At 47.9% G+C, this 9,548-nt stretch overlaps 1 protein-coding gene across 6 annotated transcripts in view; it reads right to left on the bottom strand.

Annotated features, from left to right (window-relative positions):
• USP4 (ubiquitin specific peptidase 4 (proto-oncogene)) overlaps nucleotides 1–7,397 on the bottom strand; it is a 75,429-nt gene extending 68,032 nt beyond the window's left edge. For all 6 annotated transcript variants that reach the window (XM_011980918.1, XM_011980920.1, XM_011980921.1 and 3 more), the window contains exons 1-2: nucleotides 7,218–7,397; nucleotides 3,136–3,263 (exon numbers count right to left, since the gene is read on the bottom strand). In XM_011980918.1, coding sequence (XP_011836308.1) covers nucleotides 3,136–3,263; nucleotides 7,218–7,318 — 229 coding nt within the window. In that variant the 5' untranslated portion in view covers nucleotides 7,319–7,397. The remainder of the gene's footprint in view (nucleotides 1–3,135; nucleotides 3,264–7,217) is intronic.
• Nucleotides 7,398–9,548: the final 2,151 nt, after the last annotated feature.

Below are 9,548 nucleotides of genomic sequence, written 5' to 3'. Positions count from 1 at the left end.
GTAGTCCTAGCTACCCAGGAGGCTGAGGTGGGAGGATCACTTGAGCCCAGGAGGTTAAGGCTGCAGTGAGCTGTGATCACATACTACAGCCTGGGTGACAGGGCAAGACCCTGTCTCAAAAAAAAACCAAAAGAAAGGTGGGGGGGCTCTGAACCCAGGCACTGACTTTCCCCTCTAGCTAGCAAAGAGGTAGATGGATGGCATTTTCCCAATAGAAGGGTGTCTTGTCTACATTTAAAATCTGTGGTTTAGGCCAGGCACAGTGGCTCATGCCTGTAATCCCAGCACTTTGAGAGGCCGAGGCAGGCAGATCACTTGAGGTCAGGAGTGTGAGACAAGACTGGCCAACATGGTGAAAACCCATGGTGAGGCTCTGTCTCCAAAAAATAATAATAAATAAAAATAAAAGAAAACAAAATCTGTTGTTTAGGCCGGGCACAGTGACACACCCGTGAACCCAGCACTCTGGGATGTCAAGGTGGGAGGATCACTTGAGCCCAGGAATTCAAGACCAGCCTAAGCAACGTGACAAAACCTACAAAAAATCTCCGCAAAAAATACAATAATTAGTCGGGTGTGGTGGTGGCACCTGTAGTTCCAGTTACTTGGGAGGCTAAGGTGGGAGGATCACCTGAGCCTGGGAAGGTCAAGGTTGTAGTGAGCCATGATTGTGCTACTGCATGAGGTAGCAGTAGCTACCTTTTTTTTCTTGAGACAAGGTGGCACCTTGTCTCAAAAAAAAATAAATGAATAAACAACTTTCTCCATATCAGCAATAAGGCTGTTTCAGTCTCTTATCATTCATGTGTTCACTAGAGTAGCACTTTTTATTTTTTTAAGATGCAGTCTCACTTCTGTCACCCAGGCTGGAGTGCAGTGGTGCAATCTCAGCTCACTGAAACCACCATTTCCTGGGTTCCTCCATCTCCCAAGCAACATGAAAAAAACCCAACTCTACAAAAAAAAAAAAAAACACATACAAAAATATACAAAAATGAGTCACACATGCTGGCAAGCACCTGTAATCCTAGCTACTCAGGAGGCTGAGGTGGGAGGATCACTTAAGTCCAGGAGGTTCACATTTACATTCACAACTTGGCTAGCTATATGGCACAAGAGGCCTAGCTTACAACCTATTTCGGCTTCCTTTGCCAAACTCAATCATTTCTAGCTTTGATTTGAAGTGAGAGATATGCAATTCTCCTTTTCACTTTAACATTTAGAAGGTGTTGTTAGGGTTACTAAGCTGCCTAATTTCAATATCATTGTGTCTCAGGCAATAGCAAAGCCTGAGGAGAGAGAGAGATGGAATGGCTGGTTGGTGAAGCAGTGACAATACACACAATAAGTTCGCTGTCTTACATGGGCTCCCTTCATGATGCCCCAAAACAATTACAATAGCAACATGAAAGACCCCTGTTGGTTGGGCGCGGTGTCTCACACCTGTAATCACAGCACTTTGGGAGGCTGAGGTGGGCAGATCACCTGAGGTTGGGAGTTCAAGACCAGCTTGACCAACTCTCCTAAAAATACAAAATTGGCGGCACATGCCTGTAGTCCCAGCTACTCGGGAGGCTGAGGCAGGAGAATTGCTTGAACCCAAGAGGCGGAGGTTGCCAACAGCCAAGATTGTGCCACTGCACTCCTGCCTAGGCAACAAGAGCAAAACTCCATCTCAAAAAAAAAAAAAAAGAGAAAAAAAGAAAGCTCCCTGATCACTGATCACCATAACAAATAATAATGAAAAACTCTGAAGTATTTTGAGAATTACCAAAATGTGATAACAGAGACATGAAGTGAGCACATGCTGTTGTAAAAATGGCACTGACAGATTTTCAAGGCAGGGCTGCCAAATACCTAGATAATTTGCTAAAAATGCACTACCTGCAACATAAAATAAAGCAAAGCACAACAAGCCAAAGTATACCTGAATTTAAAACCTTAAGAATTCTCCATTTCACAAAAATGAGAAACAGAACAAAATGTGAACATAATGAAATGATTCCTTAGGGCAACTTCGTGGCATAGTGCCACCATCTGACCTATTTCAGGAAACAAAGTAAATGATATTGTTTATATCATGACCTCTCCTAAAACAAGGTCTGAGCTGAAGCATTGCTCATTTTTAAAAATATCCAAGTTAGGCCAGGCACGGTGGCTCACACCAACACTCTGGGAAGCCAAGTGGCAGGATGGCTTGAGGCCAGGAGTTCAACCAGCCTGGGCAACATAGCAAGACCCTGTCTCTACCAAAAAACTTAAAAAACAGCTGAGAGTGATAGAACACTATAGTCTCAGCGACTAAGGAGGCTGAGGCAGGAAGATAGCTTGAGCCCAGGAGCTCAACGCCAGCCTAGGCAACATGGTAGAGATGGGGTTTCACCATGTTGGCCAGGCTGGTCTTGAACTCCTGACCTCAGGTGATCCACCTGCCTCGGCCTCCCAGAGTGCTGAGATTACAGGCAGAGACATCAGGCCTGGCACTGCCTTGATTTTTGACACCCATGATAGATCACCTCTATCATGACTATAAAGAGGTCAGAAGTCAAGCAGAAGAAAGCCTGGGAAAAGCTGACTCTGTCATCTCAGTGCATGTACAAGTGCAAGCAAAGCTCTAGTGTGTTACATGTCAGTTTTTCCACAGTTCTCACTGGGAGCTGACTACAGTCTACTCTGTCTACTGACCTTCAACCTCGCCTCACACTAGTTATATGATAAAAACAGCTATCACAGGAATTCCCGTTGAAAGTTCACAGGTTTACAATTTGTTCCACTGCAAAGGTAACAAAAAATTCTGGTTCTTAAATTTTAGATATAATTTCAAAATGACATCCTATTTCTTTCAATTCCATATACTAACTTAAAATGTGAAATAGCTAGCAGAACTAATTTGCAAAGAGAGATAGTTAAGATGTTAGAAGCATGCTCTTATGAGACGCAGTTAATTTAAGGAAATAAAAGTAGCTTAACTTCTCATTAAGGGTTTGCAAAGACTTCTGCTATAGATGCAAATTGAGGGTACTTGTTTCTATCTCCTCACACTAGGAAAGTTCACAATGTCCATGTTATAGATGCACATAGTATCAGGCCACTGCCCAGGTGAATGTTTAGCTGGAAAAGCAACATTTACTATACCTGAAAATAGCCCAGAGTTGTCTATTGGACCAGGAAATAGGTTATGTTCGCCCACGTTGTACATGTCCCAGCTGTCAAAGCCCACATATTTCTTCCACTGCTTGAACCACCGGCTGTCAATAAGATACCTAGAGAGAGAGACAAAAATTTACTGTAGCAGAAAAGCTGAGATTATAAATGTCTGCAGCTGCTTCCTTAATCTTTTTTATGGTCCTTCCACTTGAGGCATATGCAATCCCCACTAAAAAACACTGTCACAAGAGCAGGAGCAGGGCCTAGGCCCCACATGGCACAGAGAGTCTGGCCCCAGCGTATGCATCCATTAAGTGAAATGATTGTTCAAAGAGTGAATAAAAGAAAGAAAACAAGTGGCTTCAAAATGCTTATTTAAATGGAGTCTTTCTTTTTTTTTTTTTTGAGACCGATACTTTCTTTTTTTTTTTTGAGACCGAGTCTTATTCTGTCGCCCAGGCTGGAGTGCAGTGCCATGATCTTGGCTCACTGCAACCTCTGCCTCCTGGGTTCCAGTGATTCTCCTGCCTCAGCCTCCCAACTAACTGGGATTACAGGCACCCACCACCACGCCCAGCTAATTTTTGTATTTTTGGTAAAGATGGGGTTTCACCATATTGGGCAGGCTGGTCTCGAACTCCTGACCTCAGGTGATCCACCCACTTCGGCCTCCCAAAGTGCTGGGATTACAGTGCCTGGCCTTTTTTTTTGAGACAGAGTTTCTCTCCTGTCACCCACGCTGGAGTGCAACAGTGTGATCTCGGCTCTCCGCAACCTCCACTTCCCGGGTCCAAGCGACTCTCCTGCCTCAGCCTCCCATAGCTGGGATTACAGGTGTGTGCCACCACGCCCGGCTAATTTTGTATTTTTAGTAGAGACAGGGTTTCTCCGTGTTGGTCAGGATGGTCTCAAACTCCTGACCTCAGGTAATCTGCCCACCTCAGCCTCCCAAATTGCTGGGATTACAGGCGTGAGCCACCGCACCCTACCACAAGTCATTAATTTCATAATGATCTTTATAGAGGTCCCAGTCCAGGCAGACAGTTTGGTTACACTGTTTTACTTGACATGAACAGCACTAAACTAATGCTCTTTCTGAAAATGGGTTAGAAACACCATCCACTTCAGTTTTCTTTTAAGGACCAAATGAGTTCCAAAAATGTACACACAAGGCCAGGCACAGTGGCTCACACCTATAATCCCAACACTTTGGGGGGCTGAGGCGGATGGTCACTTGAGCTCAGGAGTTCAAGACCAGCCTGGGCAACAAACCCCATCTACTAAAAATACAAAAATTAGCTGAGTGTGGTGGCACATGCCTATAGTCCCAGCTGCTCGGGAGGCTGAGGCACAAGAATCACTTGAACCCGGGAGACAGAAGTTGCAATGAGCTGAGATCACGCCATTGCATTCTAGCCTGGGTGACAGGAATAAAAACCTGTCTCAAAAAAAAAAGTATATAACATGCGTGTACATATATAAATATACACATACACATGTACATATAATAGCATTTAGGTATGTTCATCTTGTCAAAAAGCATTAAGTTGTGCTTCATATTCAACTTACCACTTTTTTACTTAAATGTAAGCAAATGTGGTATTTTATTTATCTATTTATTTCCTTAGAGAGAGGGTCACCCAGGCTAGAGTGCAGTGGCACAATCATAGCTCTCTGTAGCCTCAAAATCCTGGGCTCAAGTGATCCTCCTGCCTCAGCCTCTGAGTAGCTATGACTATAGGTACATACCACCATGTCTGGCTAATTTAATTTTTTATTTTTATTTTGTAGAGGCTAGGTCTTGCTATGTTGCCCAGGCTGATCTTGAACTCCTGGCCTCAAGTGATCTTCCTGCTTCAGCCTCCCAAAGTGCTGGGATTACAGACATGAGACATTGTGCCAGACCTATTTATATTTTTAAAGTATCACTATGCTGGCTGGGAGAGGTGGCTCATGTCTGTAATCCCAGCACTTTGGGAGGCTGAGGCAGGTGGATCAAGACCATCCTGGTCAGGAGATCAAGACCATCCTGGCCAACATGGTGAAACCCCGTCTCTACTAAACACACAAAAATTAGCTGGGCGTGGTGGTGCGTGCCTATAATCTCAGTTACTAGGGAGGCTGAAGCAGGAGAATCGCTTGAACCCAGAAGGCAGAGATTGCAGTGAGCTGAGATCATGCCACTGCACTCCTCCAGCCTGGCAACACAGCGAGACTCCGTCTCAAAAAAAAAAAAAAAAAAAGTATCACTATGCTGTTTTACAATTAAAACAGAATCTCTGTGGAGCAACAAAGCATCAACAATTATATTGGTGCATCCTTAAAATTGTATAACCAACAAATGTGAGAGGAGTTCAGGCAACTTCCCAGAGGTCACAAGGATCCATAAACACATCCGTCTCGAAAATGCTATTTTTCTTCCAAATCCCTTGAGCAATACTTTCCATACAATTTTACTGTATGATTTTAGTCTTAAACTTCCTCTGCTTCTGCTGAGTATTCTTTATGAGCCCTATACAGGTTAACTTGAGAAGTACCTCTGCTAGGCCAGGCGTGGTAGCTCTCGCCTATAATCCCAGCACTTTGGGAGGCCAAGGCAGGTGAATCACTTGAGGTCAGGAGTTTGAGACAAGCCTGACCAAAACGGAGAAACCCTGTCTCTACTAAAAATACAAAAAAAAATTAGCCGGGCATAGTGGCGCATGCCTGTAATCCTAGCTACTGGGGAGGCTGAGGCAGGAGAATCACTTGAACCCTGGAGGCACAGGTTGCCGTGAGCCGAGATCACGCCATTGCACACCAGCCTGGGCAACAAGAGCGAAATTCCTCAAAAAAAAAAAAAAAAACCCCACAAAAAAAGTACCTGTTTACTCTGACTTTCACAAACTGGCTAGCTCAAGGTGAATACATAAGCTGTTATCTGTACTCCTCATAACCCCAATTTTTCTATCCTCCCGCTCAATTCCTCTGTAGGTCATCACCACAATGGTTTCTTAAAGATGGGTAACACTCGGGCCGGGCACGGTGGCTCCCACCTGTAATGGGAGGCAGAGGCGGCTGGATCACAAGGTCAGGAGTTCGAGACCAGCCTGCCCAGCATGGTGAAACCCGGTCTGTACTAAAAATACAAAAAATTAGCTGGGCATGGTGGTGTGAGACTGTAATCCCAGCTACTCGGGAGACTGAGGCAGGAGAATCGCTTGAACCCGGGAGGCTGAAGTTGCCGTGAGCCGAGATGGCGCCACTGCACTCCAGCCTGGGCAATAACAGTGAAACTCTGTCTCAAAAAAACAAACAAACAAAAAAACAAGATGGGTAACACTCAATCATACTAAATGCAAAGTCTAGCCTTAGTTTTTGTACTACACAATAATACCACCCAGGAATCTCTCCAGTAGTACAAAGTATTGTCCCCTCCACCAAACAATCTGTTAAGATGCCCAATAACTCAGCCTGGGTCTTCTAAATTCTGGACTCTTCATCTTCTATCTAGCTCCAGGACCTAGGCTATCCCCCTCTCCCACTCCGAGATACTGCTGCCACAAATATTTTTGACACTTGCTACCAAAATAATCTGGGGCTCTCAGACATTTGTTCAGCTTCTGACCTTGACATCTGTTGGCAGTTTACAAGTTACAAAGTACTTCTGATTTTCGCCTCAACCCACTGAGGGCGGAGAGCCAAATATTGCTATCCTGGTTTTAACAGTGAGGAATCCAGGTCTGTGACACCTTCGCCCAAGGTCACACGGCGAGTCCTCACGGTAAAGGGCTCTCCCCACCCTCAGGGTCCCCGCCAACATTCCCCTTCTCCACATCCATCCCCCTGGCCCCCGCCGGGCCCACCCACTGGGGCTCCAAATGAGCCGAGGCGACCCTCAGGCCCCGCCTGCGCTTTCCCAGAGCTGATCCTGGAGTTCTCCCGAGGGGCAGGTGTCAGGCTACTCTTCCAGGGTCACTACATACCATCCCCGCCCAGCCCCTACTGTAGCCGAGAAAAAGGGGGCTGGCCTAAGGGCCAGATACTCGGCCCCTGGTTCTGCACAGAGGAAGAGCGAGCCGGATGCTCACCACTGCGCGCCGCGTTGGAGTGTGGTCCTCATTAAGGCTCCAAGCTCCGACTTCTGAGTCTCCGCATCCGGTCGCTCACGACAGCCTCCACCTTCCGCCATCTCGTCCGCGGCCCCGGCCCAGCCGGCCCGGACATCCGCCCCGCGCGCGGCGTGCTATAGACCGCGCCCACGCACGCACGCACGCTCGCGTGCCCGCCCCTGCCCCACCTCGTGCCGCGGCCTTCGGCTCCTGCAGTCGCTGTCTTTTATCCCCTCCAGTCTCGCGCCACTTCGCTCACCGGCAAACAGTGGAGCGAAAAGGCAGATGCGAGAGGGGTGGGTGGGGAGCAGCAGCTGCTACTTCCTCCCGCCCTGCCGCCTGCTACGCGGTCGTGGGGCGCCCCTTCCTCTGCTCAGGATGGCGCTACAGGATGAAGCTCTGTTCAGCCCGCCGATCTCAGGGAGTCAGACAGCAAGCCCACGACCCATCGGGCACCCTAGCCCGGCCTTCGAGGTTATCCTGGTCCTAAATAAATGCAGGCCAGGTGCGAGAAGCCCCGTAGTTAGGTCTGTTCATTCTCACCCCTGCCATTCCGCTTTCAGCTGGAGGCCTTAGGCGAATCAGCTGCCCAAACGTGGGATCCGGGCTCCTGCTCCAGCGGCCCTACAGGGATTTCAGGAAGTACCACGTGCATCAGCGCCTTGGGACCAAGACTGAACGGTGTGCTGTAGTTATTAACAGTCGCCTTAAACAATCTGGACGCCAGAGCCACCTGGCCCACCGGAGAATTCCGTCAGCTCTTCATACTGAGCTACTTGCCAAGCAGCCACAGAGGGGCGATAGCAACAGGGGAAGGAGAGTTATTCCACATTAGTTACCCAGGCATGTACTTAGTTCCTGAAACAAGATACAACGTCCTGAACACTGTGTTTTCCAGTCGCTCCGGTCACACAAACACACAACCCTCTTCCTGGAGGGAGAAATAAACCCAGAGGAAAGAGGAAGTCAGGCCTAGATGAGTCTCCATACACTTGTCTAACAGTTCTTGTCCTCAGAAAAATAAGACCTAGTTCCTGCCCTCATAGAATCTAGTGGAAGAGTAGAGATGTTTCAGAAATAACCTCAATGCCTAGCAGTATGTGGTAAGTGCAATTAAAGGGTGTGAACCAGGCCAGGTGCGGTGGTTCAAGCCTGTCGTCCCAGCACTTTGGAAGGCTGAGGCGGGAGGATAGCTTTAGCCCAGGAGTTAGAGACCAGCCTCGGCAACATGGCGAAATCCTGTCTCTACAAAAAATAGCCGGGAGGTGGCGCGCGTCTGTGGTCCCAGGTACTCGGGAGGCTGAGGTAGGAGGATCCCTTGAGCCCAGGAGGTCGAAGTTGCAGAGAGTCGAGATGGTGCCACTTCTCTCGAGACTGGATGGCAAAGTGAGACCCTCTCTCAAAAAAACAGTAAATACAAATAAGGGGTGTGAACCGGCCAGGCGCGGTGGCTCACGCCTGTAATCCTAGCACTTTGGGAGGCCGAGGCAGGCAGATCACCTGAGGTCGGGAGTTCGAGACCAGCCTGACCAACTTGGAGACGGAAATGTCCTCTAAAAAAAAGTGCTGGGCGCCCGGCACGGCAGTTCATGCTTGTAATCCCAGGACTTTGGGAGGCCAAGGCGGGCAGATCACGAGGTTAGGAGTTCGAGACCAGCATGGCTAATATGGTGAAACCCCATCTCTACCAAAAATACAAAAAAATGTTAGCCAGGTGTGGTGGCGCATGTCTATAGTCTGAGCTACTCGGGAGGCAGAGGCAGAAGAATTGCTTGAACCCAGGAGGCGGAGGTTGCAGTGAGCCAAGATTGCACCACTGTACTCCAGCCTGGGCGACAGAGCGAGACCCCCTCTAAAAAAAAACAAAAAAAGGGTGTGAACCAAAGGCTGTAGAACACCAGGCACAACCCCTGCTCTCATAGGAAACCTTTGACTTGAGTAACATTTGAGTGTGGTATTGAAAAAAAATGCTGGCAGAATAAAGATGAGGATGCATGTAACAGGAGGGGAGACTCAAGGGACCAGAAGAGAATTTCTGGAACAGGCAGGACAGTATTAGAGAGTGGGGATTAGGCCAGTTGAGCCGGGCACTACAACACTACTACAACCTAAGGGGATCTAAAGCTAGAAAGGAGGCCAGACAGACCATATATCCTGCCTTAAAAGGCAGGCAGGCATTGTAGGAAGTTTTGGAGCAGAGACAAAATGACTGAGGGTGCTTCACGCCCACGATGGTGTAACTCAGACACAGAACCATTAGGACCCTCTCACTACGGAGGTGGCTGTGAGGGAGAAGAGGAGAAACAGATG

The sequence above is a fragment of the Mandrillus leucophaeus genome, unplaced genomic scaffold, assembly GCF_000951045.1.
Source record: "Mandrillus leucophaeus isolate KB7577 unplaced genomic scaffold, Mleu.le_1.0 Scaffold22, whole genome shotgun sequence".
In the NCBI taxonomy this organism is placed as follows: Eukaryota; Metazoa; Chordata; class Mammalia; order Primates; family Cercopithecidae; genus Mandrillus; species Mandrillus leucophaeus.
Note: the sequence above shows the minus strand (reverse complement) of the source record. Positions and strands in the feature narration are given on the sequence as shown.